The sequence below is a fragment of the Erigeron canadensis genome, chromosome 3, assembly GCF_010389155.1.
Source record: "Erigeron canadensis isolate Cc75 chromosome 3, C_canadensis_v1, whole genome shotgun sequence".
NCBI classification, from domain to species: domain Eukaryota; kingdom Viridiplantae; phylum Streptophyta; class Magnoliopsida; order Asterales; family Asteraceae; genus Erigeron; species Erigeron canadensis.
In genome coordinates, this window is record NC_057763.1 from 32,220,146 (window position 1) to 32,238,285 (window position 18,140).

The window sequence follows — 18,140 nt, forward strand, 5'->3', positions numbered from 1 at the left end:
CTTTAATTGTAGGTTTGTATCTTTGTTATGGTTAAAGAATAACGTTGGGATGGAAATATTGGTTACAACCAATTAATATATAATTGGCTAGTCATTTATCAGTTAATTTCCCATCCATGATTTTATAAAAAGTTAATCAACTAGCATATGCTAAAATTACGTTACAAGGTAATTGAGTTATAACTTTATTGAGTTTACTATCCTTTCAAATCATAACGGACAACATTTTTTACTTCCAACAGCGATACATCTAAATGAAAATTAAACCAACAGATGTATCATTTAAGAGATTTTCTTGTTTTGCTATGAGCTTGTTGTAAATGGCTTCATTTATGTGGTTCCAAATCATCCAAAACATATATGATTAGTTTAATTAAGTATATCACTAACGAACCAGTTGATAAGAACATAGACACCCCAATGATGATGAACCAGGACCAAATGAAGATGGCAATCGGGCACGATCCCCAGGTGAGGAACATAGGTATATATTAACTCCAGGAACCTGCTATCTATTGATAGCTAGGTGTGAACAAACTGCTATTATTGGCTTGGAAACATTAGAGAAACACTATCATCTCTATCCGGGTGCGATTAATCTTTCTAGATATATCTCATAATATATCAAAGTATATTTTAACTTTTTAAAATACATTACATTCCTATATATATATATATTCTAAAATTACATAAACCATAAAAAGGTTACATACAAGCATAACAACACAAAACATAAAATAACACATATATATCTTCATATCACATAATAATTGAGGCTTGAAGTACTTTAGTGGGTTCGATGAAAAATGATTGAGATTTTTAGTTGCTAATTTAAACTTGATGATTTCTTGTAATTTAATGTCTTCATATATACCTTTTCAATTTCTCGACCAATACTTTCTACTTGCATGACGTAGACTTTTTTTTTTTTCAAGATACGAACATATAGAGTGTTTCAGAATTCAGAGTACTAGATAGATGAATATATTTGATTAAAGGGTTGAATTTAAACGCCATTAATTAATAGCGTTTGAAAAGGCGGGTATCTAAAAAAGTGGGAAATAGTTCTGACCTACTGTAAATCAAAAAGCGGTTTCAAACCGACCGATTTTCCAAAACCCTAACCGGTTTAAACCCAGGTTAGACCGGGTTCAAGTTTGGGTTGATTTTCGGGTTCAAGTTCGAGTTTTGGCCCGTTTCTTTCCTCCAATTAGCCTCTAAGGGGGAATAAAGAAAGATTTGACATCGGCTCACCAAAACTACAACGGTCAACAGACATACCAATGTTAGCCAAAGGCCTACATCCAAGGGCCCGGGTCATTCACACATCGCCGAAGCTAGACTAACCACGAAACCATACCCGATCAAACCTTTAATCAAGTTCACATGTGATTTATTTGCTAATGGTCCACTAGTTCTTGCTATTTTAACTGTATTACCCCAAATATTTTTAAAATATAAATTTAAAATTTTTATTATAGTTTTGTCTTTAAAATGATTTCCTAGTATGTAAATCTGATTAACGGGGTTAACTTAGTGAGAACTTTAGTGGATAACGGGTATGATACCCACTAGAAAGTTGTAGAGGGCGTGGCATGAGAAGAAACATGACACCTCTCCATTCATTTGTGACTGACCACTTATTCCTACACCTAACTACTTCCTTTCTATTTTTTTCTTCATTCCAATTTCTTCTCTTATGTGTAATTCTTGAATTCATCTAAATAAAAAAAATCATCTAAATAACAATCATAGTAACATTCAATTATTTCTATAAAGGAAAGTTGGGAATTTATGGGGAGGTGTGTGTATGTTGAAATTTATAAAGAAGAATAAAGGAAATTGTAACTTCCATCCAATTTAGCTATTAAAGGTATGAATTATTATTGTTAATTATACTATTGAAATTAGGGTTCTTGAGTTTAATAAAATTTGGAGGGTTTTATATAAAAATGAGCTACTTTTGATTTAATTCAATTTAGGGTTCATAGAAAGTAATTAAAATTGGGGATTTCTAGTAAAATGGGTTTTGGTGATTTATTTCAATTAGGGTTCATGCAATTTAATTGATTTGGGGCTTTTAGTGAAATACATCATTTTGATTAAATTCAAGCTACGGTTCTTCAACTTGTTGAAATTGGGGATTTTGTGTGAGATGGTGATTTTGTCATAACTTCCCTAATTTCTATTTGTAAATTGTTATTTTGTTGTAGTATTTCATGAATGAATTTGATAAAAGTTGTTGGTGATCTTTAGGGTCAAAATGAGAATCGGGTAATTTCAAGTAATAAGATGGAATGACCACATTGTGGTTGATAAAATGAGATTTCGTAAAGAACCAATCCAACATTTTAATGGGAAGCATTTGGGTATAATAATGCTAGTGAAATTAGTGTTTATGGCTAGATATCTTGGTATGTGAACAAGGCCTTAATTGCGTATTATGATGAATTTCTAGGTTGAAAGCATACTCATTCGTATTGTGATCACCTGGATAGTTGACTTTTGCGGAAAAGGTGAGTACCATTATGTATGATTATATATTTGTTGGGTCAATTACATAATGGTGGTGAAATCTATATGTGTAATTTAGTTGATGTGTTGAAGATCATACGCGGTATGGCACATTGTAATAAGAGCATCAGATATGGTTTAAGGATGCAGAACCATCCATAACGTCACCTTGACGTCACATCAGATTTCACAATTTCATCAGTTTTAAGCTGTTATGGACGCAGAACTATGCAAAACGCAGAACACTATTTTTTTTTAATTCTATAAGCAACTCAAAATATTTATCAAACTAATTTTCATCACATATATATATGTATATCAGATTATCTTCCATTCGTATTTCTACATTGAATAATTAAAAGAATATATCAGATTATCTTCCAGTATTATTTCTACATATTTATGTTGTCCATTCATAACCCCTTTATATTATTTTAATAAACAAATTGAAGTTACCATAACACTTTTAAACTATAAATTAATATTTATAATAGATGTCTGATCATATCACCGCCTTTCCTACTTTTATAAATCATTCAGACATTCAACCACGTACCACACCAAATTAATCAAACACATAAATTGTTGGACCCATTTTTTATTCATTATAATCATCACCATCACATAAACATTTCTTTTCAATCGTCATTCGAACTCCATGTCTCCATGGTTTTGAAGCCGTTGGTGGTTAGAAAAAATGGCTGGCATCCGTAAGATGTTGATTTCTACCGGAATAATTTTTGAAGCACTTTCAGAAAATATTTTCTTATTTAACTAATTATCAATCAACAAATGTCATTTTTATTTTTATTGGCATATCATCTTTTGAACCTTTAATTTGTGCTATAAACTTGGAAAGTTTGAAGGAAAGAGATGATATGACCAAAAGCAAGCCATGACAAAATGTAAAAGATTAACTTTGGTTTTTATAGATTAAATAATTATTAAACAAACAAAAGTAAACATCCCGGGCATCGGCGAAGACATCAAGAATCTTGATGAAATGCTCGGCGTAGAAATGGGGGAAATGGGAGCATGTTCGGCGCCGGCTACCATGTAATCAATCGGGTTCGGGTTTTATCTTCCATACCGTATGCTCTAAGACCATATGGTATATGGCATATTGTTGAAAGACCATATGGGGTATGGCAATGCAAATTAACGGTGAATGACATTACTTCTTTGCATAGATATATGTATATCGAAATTGTGTAAAGTGGTAGGGTTTGTGATCCTTGGTATGACGTTGGATATATAATAGAGATGTTGTAAGATCATATGGGATATGACAATGTGAATTGATTATTGGATGACATGTTTTATATAGATGGTTGATTTTATAGTTTCATTTACTACGTGTTTGATATGAAAGTGTATATAGAGATGTCATTGTGCTAATATAGGTTATCTCAACCTTGTGAGTTGTTTCAAGATGTGTATATTTATATATAAACGTACTCGCTAAACGTAAAGCTTATTATTTTAGTTGTTCATCTTTTTATAGGTTCCGGAAGTGGGAACAAGTGATTGACTAGTAGTGCCTTGAAGTGAATTTGTGTGTTTTGAAGGTAGTTATCCATTTTGCAGAGAAATGTTGAGTTTTGGTAAAACCTAGTTGGGCTCTCTCAAACCTAATGGCTCTTGGTACATATGAAATGTTTTTGATAAAGTTTTGTTATGAATATTTCTGCAAAATTCGGGTTAGAGTCATGGTCTTTTTGTACATAATGTATTTGGTCAACTTTGGTTAATGACATAATGGGAAACGACCCGTTTCGTTGTAAATTGTACACTTGATCAAATGAAAGTTTTTGGAATGTTGAATCATAACTCATTTTCAAGTTTGGCAAATTGGTTTAAGGTTTGGAAATGATGGATAAAGTTTGCAAGTTGTATTAAATGTCGAATTTGGTGTTTTTGCTGTCAGGTATAAAAATGCGGCACATATTTTGGTCCATGCGGCATTTTTGAAAGTCGGAAATCTGGGAGCCTACTGAGATAAAAATGTGGCGCATGTTTTTATGCATGCGGCGCATATTTCATGTCTGATGAAAAATGCGGCGCATGTATAAAAACATGTGGCGCATCTTTAAAAAAAATAATCTTATTTTTCGTAAAATGAGTTTGGGTCTTTTCATTAACCTTATTTGAACTTGTATAAAAATCCATACGACTGATTATTGTGTCTATACGTGTCATACGTAGTATTACATCGATAATCGGTTAAATAGCTTCACCAGAGTACCACATTGGTAGTTATTGTTAGGTATGGTCTTTATTAGTTAGTTTGTGGTTTTTGTATTATCCTACATTGATAGAAGATAAAAGTCTAAGTGGGTTTATAAGTCTTAAGTTTGGTTGTAATAGTCAAATAGTTTGAAGCTTATCTAGAGGGAAACTATATATATAGATATATATACATATGTATATTCATGACCTAGCTCAACCAGGTTTTTGTTTTTGGGCTTATTTCAAGACACGTTTCACAGTTTTGGAGATTATCCATTACTGTTTTGGGTTGGTTTATTTGACTATTTTATAAATGTCATGACTATATAAACAATGCATATATGAGGATGCGCATGTTTTTCTTATCTTCTTTTCTTGATCTTTTCTTCTTCTCTAACAAAAACACAAACACAATGTTTATAGGGAGCGATTAAAAACAATCTTTCTCTTTTGGTGAATCATGGAAGGAAATTAGTCTGAATCCACCATAGCTCTTATACTGAGGGTTAATAAGGATAATGATAATCACTTCCTCAATTCGTTTACATATATTTTGTTTTTCTAATTTTCTGTTTTCACAAAATCAAATTTCTAATAGTTATTACATGCGCTTGTACATCAAACTTAATAATGACGTACTTATTCTTCTAGTAATTATTATATTAAGCTTGATAACTGGATTAACCTTTTAACTCTACAGAGAGATAATGACTGCTTCCGCTATGTATAGTACTAGCTATAGTTACATATAAGTCTATGGTTTCTATTTAAATATCATAGGAGATTTGAAAAATTAAGTGAGACATATATACAATTAGTCAGCATGGTCGTATAGTGCAACTAACCTATATACGGAGTATTAAAATTGTAATAAAGTGAATCATCCAGTTGTCCCCATAAGTCATTGTCGTATACAACTAGCATATATATATATAATATTAAATTTATATGCATGCTTATCGATACTTTACCCAGATCTATATCTAGTATTTTATATTATATTATACGATGTCATTATGAGCGTCAGCCTACCTAATTTGAAATTGATAATGTTACATTGATCACATTCACTGCTTCTTGTTGCCACTAATGTATGGTAGGTCCTTTCTTTAGTACCCTTGATAATTCGTTAGCCTTGTAAGTCAAACGTGCATGAATAACGTTTGTGAATTAGGAGTAAAACGTGTTCGGTTTGAAATTTTCAATTTTCAAAACCAAATTAACAATGTTTAGATGTTACAAAATGGATCACCTATTTTAACAGATCAATTTGTATTTATTATATACAAATAATTTGTTCAATAAAGGTCGCCTTTAAGATTGTCAGGTAAATAATTCGATAAGATGTTATTGCATGTACTAATGAATAAATTAAGGAACAAGATTTGAAAAGAAAACCAATTTTATTAGATTAATCGATTAACCAACATCAACTAAAACCTTGCAACACAATGCGGCAAATTTTGGCTACACAACATGCTATGACGTGTGTATAGCCAAAATGCACAATTTATTAATACAACACACTCATGATTTTAAATTCGATCACACAACGGGAACCAACTCAATCTTGATATCTTTGATGGTGAGATCTTCGGTCCCGGTCCTCGGCACCAATGCAACCACAGCATACTCATCACCCTCCGTGTTTGTGTCGTCCAACAGCTCATCCAACCCGAACCTCGCAGCACTAGACATCAACATCTTACTCCTCTCGCTATGTGGGACTTGAGCAAAGCCACCCGCGTATTCAGGGTCGCAAGGCGTGGGGAATTTGTCCGTACCAACATTAACCTTGTCATTCACAAACACATCAAATTTCACAAACCTATCACCCCTGTATTTTATCCCATTGATCAACAACAGCTCTTTGGATTTCGCCTTTTCATCATCAGTCCTGTTCACAGCTGGCCTCTTCACACGGAACTTGATGATCTTGTCTAGCTTAATCGGGAACTTCACCTGCTCAACCGATTTCACATCGCCTAATGGAATAGTAGCAGCTTGCGACTTTTTGTTACGCTTCGGGGGTCGACTCTTGCTCCATGACAGCTCACTAATGTCAGATTTTGCATAATCAAATTTCAACTTCTTTGGCTCAACACTGTCTTTGTTGTAAACTCGAACAAGGTCTTGATTCTCATCATAAAACACATACGAAGCATTTAACCAATCGTCTTTAGTCGGTTCCACGTGTCCTGGAATTTTCAAATCTTTCCATAGTTTCCACATTCGGTCAACATTAGCATGATGACAATAAAACACCGGATCATAACCCGCGGAGTAAAAGTTACCCATATCTTCTCCATTAGGCCGGCTCGAGTCACCAACCCATCTGTGAACCGCAGTGTGAGAACCGGATTCAACCGACCCGATAGAATCAGAACCACTCTTGACCGGTGCATCCCCAGCTACATAATCACCTCCAAAGAAACTAGTCGAATCACCCGCATTTCTAACCAAATCACGATACACCGTGAAAAGATTGCACTCTTGTTGATCAATATCGGGATCCTTGTCTCGCCCGTTAAATGCTAAGTCGACTAATAGTGGGGGTTGATGTCTCGGGTCACGGTACACGTCATACAGAGGATTGCTTTCGTCACCCAAAAACATTTTCGGAATCTCCATTCCAGCTGGATCGTCCCAGTTCCAGTAAGGCAATGCGAAAGTGGGGTCGTCGATCAAACTACCCAAGATTCTTTCGTAAAAGTACAAATACCAACGATGGAACGGAAAGAAGAGCCACGAGTTATGAATCTGGATATCGATATCGGGAAACCCGCTATCGACTTGAGTGTAACCGCCGTTACAATAAGCACAATGAATTGAAGCTTGTTGCTTAAAGCTATGCGGGTGGTCATCCGGGAGCGCCCGCATAGCTGCAATAGCTTGTTTGTATTTTTCTACTTGCTCTTTAGTACCTTTATGAGCTGGCCATCTCATTCTTACTTTTTCTCCTTTTGGAAAGACGAATTTTTTAACCGGCTTTCCAAGGGCTGGAGGACAGCATTTTTCTGTCCTCACAGCCCCTTCAATTTTAAAACCCGATTTCGCGTCTTTGCAAATTGTCGTGATATCGGGGGCTGTAATGGGAGCAGCTAATGCCGATGACAAGTTAGATAAGTTGGCCGCGGTACAGAGACCGCCGAGACCAACTAGTAAATTCCTTCGGTCTACATTGTTGACTGGCAAGATGAGATTTTGTGTTTCGGGGAGAATGAGTTTTTGGTTGTTTTCATTGTTGTTGTCAGTTGTTGGTTTTACGTTGCATGAGACTCTGAATGCTTGTGTTTGATTGGTTGAAGGCTTGAATGTTTTTGATTTGGAATGAGAAGTAGTAAATGAAGAAGTGAGTGGGAGCAAGGAAGAAGACATGATAGATGTATCAATGAAAGCCAAGTGTGATTTCTACGTTTACTTTTGGTTCCTATATATAAGGGATTTTTTGTATTAATAGTCTTCTCTCAAGGAACATGTGCACAATTATTAAATTAGTAATTTTTAATGATTTTTTTTTTGGAAAGGCAATTTTTTAAAGAATTATAAATAACATATCTCTAGTAAGAGGGGGTAGGTATGGGATGTAATAAAAACAAAATTTTTACTTTATGAAAAGGTAATGAAATTATCCGGAAGAAACTTTTAAATTTCAGTTCTGTTTAAGGTGGAAACATTGTTGTATACTTGTATCTTAGTGGTGTTAGGTACACTTTTTACATAAAAGGATAACCACTGTGTATTTGAAAGTTTATATGTGCTTTCTGTTTATCATATAATCTTTTAAAACATCATCCAAGATAACATATGATATATTGATATACACTTGTTACCAAATAATACGAGTAATAATTATGTTTTATGAAACGTACCATGAATTTAGATTATGTTTGTGATGTTTACATATATACAACATAGTACTTGTACCAAATTGTCTTATGGAATAACATCAAATAAGAATATGGTGTTGGTTTCAAAGTTTAAAAAGAGATATCGTTTAAGATGATTTGATTCAATGAAGATGAATTGTCATCCGATCAGTTGATTAAGATCAAGTCGTATTTAATCTTTAAAATTTGATGGCGTGTCTCGACCCTAAATATTTTAATAATAAAAAATCAACCTAATTGATGTGTCTAAAGATATGTCTAATAATAAGATGATGACATTTGAAAAATTTAAAAGAGAGATTAAGAAAAAGAATTAATGGAATACACATGTCAAAATTTTTAAATTTTAGATTGATTTTTATGCATATCTTTAAGTCTAATTATGATTTTCCCATAATTCCATGTGATAATGAGGCAGAAAATGAATATAGATGGTTCTAATATGCTCTTACTAGTTAACCTGAAAGATAATGCGCAAAGTTTAGGAGGCCTGTCCGAGTTTTTTTCTTTATTATTATTATTATTTTTTCTTTTTCTTGAACTGCTATATATTTTATTATTAATATTAATTTTGTTCGAAAAACAAAATGTATTATTTAAACTTATCACCAATTGATGTTACAAAATGGGGAAATATGTCCATCAGGAATGGAAAGTGACCCCTGCACACACTGAGTATATTAAAATCACATCACTGATAATGCAACGCCATTGTACTACTTGCAAGAATCCAAGAAATTATACACACCTTTTACCCACTTGACAATAGGCACATTAACAAAATTTTCAATTTATTTTCTTGTTTTAATTTACTTTTTAATAGATCCCACAGTACGGTTTGATTAATTAGCTTAGATTGTTTATAATTATTTGGTTCATTATAATCTTTGATATATCATTTTTAACTGTGTAATATCAGATTTGTAAAATTGGAGTATCATATATCATTCGTTGTATTCTAATCTAAGAGTTAATGACTAATAATAAGTAAGATGATGATATTGATATACACAAGTTCCTATTCAAATACACAAAACTTGATCGGTAACGAACCAACTGGAGTTCTAACATGCCGTTGCACGCCTCCACAAGTCCATCGATTGAAATACTTCAAATAATTATACTGGATATACTGTTTTGCCTTTTCTAAAAATCTGGTTGTTTTTGTCAACATATAATCACTAAAAGAAAATTGTTGGTTTAGTAGTATATGATATTTGGTCACTAACTTTGTGTTGTGACCAAGTTCATGTCATTAACAAGATAATTTGGTCACTGTTAGTGTTAGAAATCGATATTCAAATGGTCACATTTTGTCATTATAGATCTATCGCAAAATAATTAGTGACTAAAGATTATCTTTTGTCACTAATTCTGTCTGATAACTAAATTAAGTTAACATTTTTTATGGTGACTAAATAACTAAGGTGATTAGTGACAATTTTATGTATCAATTGTTAAAAATGATATACCAAAGCTACAAATTGCGAGTTGATCGCGAATTAATCCCCCCTTTAGACACTCGGAAAAGAAAACTATATTGTCAAGACTCGAACTTGATACCTTAGATGATAATTACCCTAAGACAAACGAGCGTCCAATCTTCTTAGATGTGTTGGTTACAAATCTGCTATGCTAACATAATATATACTATATATATATAGAAAAAAGTGAGCGTGTGGTTGTCATTTACTTGTTTTTAGGTATATAACTTCTCACATATTAATATTTTAATATTCACTGTATAATGAATAAATGTTTGGACCCTATGTTTTTTTTTATAAATTTGAATATTAAGATTAAGCTAGGTATATGAGACAACCTCATATTTTTATCCCATATATACAGGGGGATAGGAATACAAGGTTGTTAGGTCCCTAAGCTTAGATGTTGAACACTTACATATAAATTTTTTAAACCATAAAAATCATGGGGGCTCAAACATTTATTGATTAAACAATAAATAATAAAATATTAGTATGTGAGGGGTTCCATACATAAGCTTAGGTGTCGGACAGCCTTATATTCCTTTTTCCCATATATATATATATAAGGATTGAGTATTGTAAAACATGTATTAAAGTAAAACAAATAAACTAGATCTTGACCCTTAGATCATGATTAAAATGATGCATGAAAAGAAAACCAACGTTATTAGATCAAAGAAACAAACATCCATAAAAAAAATGTATCAGAATCATGATTTTGTTTAAATTAAAGTAGGGTCAACTTTATATCAAAATCTAAAAAAAAAAATCAACAAATCAATTACACCTACCATATCAAAAAATAATAATATAATTACAGTTAAAGTATCAAAATGTATTAATCAAAGTATTTAAAAAAATTCAAATTATAAAAAATTAAAATTGTTTAATTAAATAATTATCAAATCGACCAATATTAGGTAAACTTACAAAACATTGACGAAAGTTTACTGGTGGAACTGATGGTGGCGATTTGGCAGTGATAATGGCGGTTTAACAACGGTAACAGTCACGTGACGGTGGCAGATGAAGAACGACGGTGGCGACTAAAGATTGCAGATGGTGAACAACGGAGGCGGTGGTTTGGTGATGGAGGAGAACAGTTTTTAGGTTATAATGAATTGAAGTTGGGATATTTATATCAGTGGTCCTAAATGACCATAATACCCTTCTGCGTTTTTGATCAGTTCTCGAAAATCAACGGTCCAGATCGCGTCCTAGTTGTCCTAATCTAATTGGTGGTCCTAATATAAATATATATATATATATATATATATATATTTATAGGGAAAAGTGAGTATGGGTTGTTCCCCGTTTAAGCTTAGATGACCCCCATATATATATATATATATATGACCCTCATGATTTTTTTGATTATAAAAACCAAATGTGAAGGGTTCCCATCTAAGCTTAGATGGGGGACAACCTTATACTCATTTCCCTATATATATATATATATATATATATAAGCAGGTCATTTCAATCCAACTAATTGATGCATCACTAATGTTTATTCACATGGGTCGTTCGACTTTTTGGAATAATAAGTCTATGGGATTTATTTCCCTGATCACTTATCCATCTCTTGGCCTGTGTTTTCGAGTTTATATGTAAAGGAAGGGGAAAAAAGAGAAGATGGATGAATGGAAGAGAAATAGTGGAGTTTCCTTCCTTCCAAATCATCCCAAAAGTGGGAGGAAAATATCTTTAACAAATTTTATAGAATTCTCCTTCCAAATCTTTTCCTTTCTTTTCTCTTCTTCTCTCAAATAAAACTCAAGAACCTAAATATTTTTAAAATCCTTTACAATCTTTTCATTTCCTTTTAAAACAAAACTCAAGAACATACCCTTGATGAGCGCCGTGTGAAACGGAATTGGCGTGGTTTCACCATGATAAAGTATTGTATGACATTAGTATATCAGAATCCGACTAATTAAAAGAAAACTAATTAGATAAATTTTTTAAGTACGTACTACGGAGTATCTTAATTAACAAGATTTGAAAAGAAAACCAACTTTATTAGATCAACCCAACATCAACGATAACATAGGAACACAATGCGGCATAATTAGGCTGCACAACATACACGGTACATATGTGTATAGCCAAAATGCACAACTTATTATTACTGCGAACTATCATGCATGATTTAGTTTCACACAACGGGAACCAACTCGATCTTAATTTCCTCAATGGTGAGATCTTGGGTCCCGGTCCTTGGCACCAATGCAACCACCGCGTACTCGTCACCTTCAGTGTTTGTGTCATCCAACAGCTCGTCCAGCCCGAACCTCGCAGCACTAGTCATCTTCATTTTACTCCTCTCGCTATGTGGAACCTGAGCAAACCCACCCGCGTATTCAGGGTCACAAGGCGTGGGAAATTTGTCCGTACCAACGTTAACCTTGTCATTCACAAACACATCAAACTTTACAAATTTATCAGCGCTGAATTTGATCCCGTTGATCAACAAAAGCTCTTTGGATTTCGCCTTTTGGTCATCAGTCCTGTTCACAGCTGGCCTCTTCACACGGAACTTGATGATTTTGTCTAGCTTAACCGGGAACTTCACCTGGTCCAACGATTTCACATCGCCTAGTGGGATAGTAGCGGCTTGTGACTTTACGTTACGTTTGGGGGGCCGACTCTTGCTCCATTTGAGCTCACCAAGATCAGATCTTGCATAATCGAACTTGAGCTTCCTTGTATCGACCGAGTCTTTGTTATAAACTCGAACAAGGTCTTGATTCTCGTCGTAGAACACGTACGAAGCATTTAACCAATCGTCCTTGGTTGGTTCCACGTGTCCTGGAGTGCCGAAATCCTTCCATAGCTTCCACATTCGGTCGACATTAGCATGATGGCAATAAAACACGGGGTCATAACCCGCGGAATAAAAATTACCCATGTCCTCTCCATTAGGCCGGTTCGAGTCACCAACCCATCTGTGGACCGCAGTGTGAGTACCGGCTTCTACAGATCCAATTGATTTATCCCCACTCTTGATGGGCTCATCACCAGCTACATACTCACCTCCAAAGAAACTCTTGGTATCACTCGCATTCCTAACCAAGTCACGGTACACTGCGAACAGATTGCACTCTTTTTGATCAATATCCGGATCCTTGTCGCTCCCATTGAATGCTAAGTCGACTAATAGTGGGGGTTGATGTTTAGGGTCACGGTACACGTCATACAGAGGGTTGCTTTCGTCACCAAGAAATATTTCCGGAAGCTCCATTCCAGCTGGATCGTCCCAGTTCCAGTACGGCAAAGCGAAAGTGGGATCGTTAATCAAAGTACCCAAAATTCTTTCGTAAAAGTACAAGTACCAACGATGGAAAGGAAAGAAAAGCCACGAGTTATGAATCTGGATATCTATATCGGGAAACCCACTATCGACTTGAGTGTAACCGCCGTTACAATAAGCACAGTGGATAGAAGCTTGTTGTTTAAAGCTGTGCGGGTGTTCGTCTGGAAGAGCCCGCATGGCTGCAATGGCTTGTTTGTATTTCTCGACTTGCTCTTTAGTTCCTTTATGAGCAGGCCATCTCATTCTCACCTTTTCTCCTCCTTTTGGAAAGACGAAAGGTTTAATCGTCTTTCCAAGGCTAGGAGGACAACATTTTTCTGTCCTAATCGCCCCTTCAAGTTTGATATTTGACGTCGCATCCTTGCATATGGATGTGATATCTGGAGCTGTAATGGGATCAGCTAATGCCGATGACAAGTTAGATAAGTTGGCGGCGGTACAGAGACCGCCGAGACCAACAAGGAGGTTCCTTCGGTCTACAATATTGTAGGCCGGCAGGATGAGTTTTTGGGTTTCATTGTTATCATCATTTGTTGGTTTTACGTTGCATGAGACTCTGAACCCATTGGTTCGAGCCTTGAAAGTGTTTGGTTTGGAAGGAGAAGTAGTAAATGGAGAGGTAAGTGGATGAAGTAGTGAAGAAGACATGATTACTTGTACCAAAGAAAGTTAAATGTGATTAGGCGCACATATTTGGTTCCTATTTATAAGAATTTGTGTTTTAATAGTATCCCTCGAGGAACATGTGCACAATTAACAACTTAAAAAATTATCAATGAGAAAATAACACATCGAACTCTAGTATGCTCTGGTACGAAGGAGGTAGTTATATATGGAATCAAATACAAACAAAATTTTTACGGTACTACTTTACTAGAAGGTTGTGAAGTTATTATTCGAAAAATATTTGGAAATTTGAACTTCTCGAACATTGTTTCTTAGTTGTAGTGTTATAGGTACATGTTTTTCCACATAAATTTATTGTGTATTTGAAAGCTTATACTAATTAAGTATTTCGTATTATTATGTATATACTCTTCTAAAAATTGATCTTGATGTGGGTAGGCTTGTAAGTTGATGGTTCTATATATAAAGGATGATTTATTGGTGTGCATATTAATTATCGATCATCAGTTAATCTGGAAGATGATGCGCAAGCCGCAAGGTTTAGCTAGAGGCCGGCCTGTACGATTTATTTTATCATTAATCTTTAATTTTGTTCGAACAACAAAATGTATTACTCGTATTAATTAAAACACTTCTCATCAATTTATTAGTTTTTACTTTTTCGTTTATTAATATTTGGTTCATTAGCCCAACATATGCATTCATGCATCTTTAATTAGGGTACGACCTAGCAGCTTATTCGTCTATTATTATAATCTAAAAGTTAATTCATCACTAATGATAAATAGTTTTTTTAGGAGGAAACGTGTTAATTCATGGTATGACAACAACAAGTTCACACTCTCCTTTACCAACAAAATTCAGGCAGCATCTTTCTTATAAAGAAGTCTGGTAGACCCTCTTGTTCGAATAAAATAACTCCCATATAGGTTGGAGTGTTAGAAAATAATAATGGTATTCACATCACGTTCTTATTTTGAAAATGAACAAAAATTGACTGGCAGCGACCCAAATCGATCCAGTTCTAACTTCTTTTTTCATTTTAGAACAACGTCGTATTAGTTGGTTAGTGATTCGAACCTTAACAGTTATATCAAATGGACAGTATGCTAGCGATTGAAACCCGAAAATACCCTTGGAGACCAAGTGTGCAATAACACGATCCGCACGAGTCCAAACAATTAAATGCCCGAAACCATGGAGAGTTAAAATTCGGTCCCGTCTGCCAAACCCACAAAAAGGGCTCTAAGTGGCTACTTGATCTAATTAACACCAAACTAATACTCCGGAGTAGTTGCTAGAAGATATTATGAAAATTTTTACAAAATTTCAAATTCTTTTAAAACTTTAATAAATTATGAATATATTTTTAGGTCTCCTTACATATATTTACGTCTATCGCCTATTATTATCTATAAATTTTACAAACATCTACAAAAACACATTTTAAGCATGGACAAACACAAACAAGTAACATATTTAGGGCACAATCCGCCAATAGCTTATTCATGGGGTAAAGAATAAGAGAGTCAAAGACATATTCAATTCATTAAAGATTGTTTTATTCTTTGGTTCATTAACCCAACATATTTAAGGCACGACCCAATAGCTTATTCATTTACAATCTATATAAATTCTATCACTAATGATAAGTAATTGATTAAGGAGACAACATATTGATTCATAGCATCGATCCCTTTACTACTAAAAATCAGACGATGTCTTCTCTTTCAATTTTTTTGGGCGCAAACTACTAATAATGTTCTGATAATTAATGATATCCTCGGGTTAGTATTTTGAAATGAATGAAACCAAGAGGTCGGCAACGACTAATTTGGAGGTTCAACGTGATGATACTATGATAATTAATGATACTAAATTTTTTTTATGTTACAGTTTTATCCGTTATATATAGTTACTAGATAGCATTGTTTAATTTGTGTTATCATATCGTCATACTAATTAACAAGCTACGTTTAAAAAGATCGAAAAGCAAATTTTATTAGATCAACGAAACATCAACGGAAAGACAAAAACCTTGAAACACAACACAATGCGGCATATTTTGGCTACACAACATACATGGTACATCAATAATGCTACGTGCGTACCTGTATTAGCCAAAATGCCCGGCCAATTTATTACTGCGAACAATCAATCATGATTTAGTTTCAGACAACGGGAACCAACTCGATCTTGATTTCCCCGATGGTGAGATCTTCGGTTCCGGTCCTTGGCACCAACGCGACCACAACATACTCGTCGCCTTCAGTATTTGTGTCCTCCAAGAGCTCGTCCAACCCAAACCTTGCTGCACTAGACATCAACATTTTATGCTCCCCGACCCCATGTGGAAGCTGTGCGAACCCACCTGCGTATTCAGGATCGCATGGCGTGGGAAATTCGTCCGTACCAACGTTAACCTTGTCATTCACAAACACGTCAAACTTAAGAAAGTTATTAGGGTTGAATTTTATCCCATTGATCAACAAAGTCTCTTTGGATTTCGCCTTGTCGGCGTCAGTCCTGTTGACAGCTGGCCTCTTCACACGGAACTTGATGATCTTGTCTAGCTTAACGGGGAATTTCACCTGGTCCAAGGATTTCACGTCTCCTAATGGGATGGTAGCAGCTTGAGAGTTGATGTTACGTTTAGGGGGTCGGCTCTTGATCCATAGGAGATCGCTAAGATCAGATTTTGCATAATCGAACTTGAGCTTCCTTGTATCAACCGAGTCTTTGTTACTAACTCGTACAAGGTCTTGATTCTCGTCATAGAACACGTACGAAGCATTTAACCAATCCTCGTGGGTTGGTTCCTCGTGTCCTGGAATGCCTAAATCCTTCCATAGCTTCCACATTCGGTCAACATTAGCATGATGGCAATAAAACACGGGGTCATAACCCGCGGAGTAGAAGTTACCCATGTCCTCACCATTTCTATTATTGACCGAGTCACCAACCCATCTGTGGACCGCAGTGTGACAATGGCGTTCCATGGATCCGGCGGATTTGGAATTGGGTGTGTCACTACCAACTGCATACTCACCTCCAAAGAAACTTATGGCATCACCTCCATTCCTAACCAAATCACGGTACACCGCGAAAAGATTGCACTCTTTTTGATCGATATCGGGATCCTTGTCTTTCCCGTCGAATGCTAAGTCGACTAATAGTGGGGGTTGATGATTCGGGTCACGGTAGACGTCATACAATGGATTGCTTTCGTCACCTAGAAAGATTTCCGGAATCTGCATTCCAGCTGGATCGTCCCAGCTCCAGTAAGGTAAGGCGAAAGTGGGATCGTCGATCAAACAACCCAGGATTCTTTCGTAAAAATACAAGTACCAACGGTGGAACGGAAAGAAGAGCCACGAGTTATGAATCTGGATATCGAGTTCAGGATGCCCGCTAGCCACTTGGGTGTAACCGCTGTTACAATAAGCACAATGAATTGAAGCTTGGCTTTTGAAGCTGTGCGGGTGTTCATCTGGTAGTTTCCGCATGGCGTCGATGGCTCGTTTGTACTTGTCGACTTGCTCTTTAGTCCCTTTATGTGCGGGCCACCTCATTCTCACCTTTTCCCCTCTTGGAAACTTGAAAGGTTTAATCGTTTTTCCAAGGCTTGGAGGACAACATTTAGCTGTCCTTAAAGCATGTGTAGCATCAAACCCTTTGTTCGCGTCCCTGCATATGGACGTGATATCAGGGGCCTTAATGGGCTCAGCTAATGCTGATGACAAGTTTGATAAGTTGGCGGCGGTGCAGAGACCGCCAAGACCCACAAGGAGGTTCCTTCGGTCTACATTATTGTTAGGCAGGATGAGTTTTTGGGTTTCATTGTTATCATCATTTATTGGTTTTACGTTGCATGAGACTCTGAACCCATGCGTTTGGTTGGTTCGGGCCTTGAAAGTGTTTGGTTTGGAACGACATGTAGTAAATGAAGAGGTCAATGGAAGTAGCGAAGAAGACATGATATGATAGATGATGTAAAGTTAATTAAGTGTGATTAGGACGTAAACTTTTTGATCCTATTTATAAGGATTTGTTGGTATACTGCTAATAGGATCCCTC

At 35.3% G+C, this 18,140-nt stretch overlaps 3 protein-coding genes across 3 annotated transcripts; all 3 read right to left on the reverse strand.

Moving 5' to 3' along the window:
* Positions 1-6,127: 6,127 nt before the first annotated feature.
* Positions 6,128-8,164, reverse strand: LOC122593590 (polyphenol oxidase I, chloroplastic-like). The gene has a single exon (XM_043766020.1). It carries the CDS (start codon positions 8,119-8,121, stop codon positions 6,289-6,291), a length of 1,833 nt encoding a protein of 610 aa, XP_043621955.1. The 5' UTR covers positions 8,122-8,164; the 3' UTR covers positions 6,128-6,288.
* Positions 8,165-12,120: 3,956 nt separating this feature from the next.
* LOC122592478 (polyphenol oxidase I, chloroplastic-like) lies at positions 12,121-14,117 on the reverse strand. Its single transcript, XM_043764717.1, has one exon. It carries the CDS (start codon positions 14,082-14,084, stop codon positions 12,279-12,281), a length of 1,806 nt encoding a protein of 601 aa, XP_043620652.1. The 5' UTR covers positions 14,085-14,117; the 3' UTR covers positions 12,121-12,278.
* Positions 14,118-16,234: 2,117 nt separating this feature from the next.
* Positions 16,235-18,040, reverse strand: LOC122594535 (polyphenol oxidase I, chloroplastic-like). Its single transcript, XM_043766979.1, has one exon. The coding sequence runs from the start codon at positions 18,038-18,040 to the stop codon at positions 16,235-16,237; it is 1,806 nt and encodes a 601-aa protein (XP_043622914.1).
* Positions 18,041-18,140: the final 100 nt, after the last annotated feature.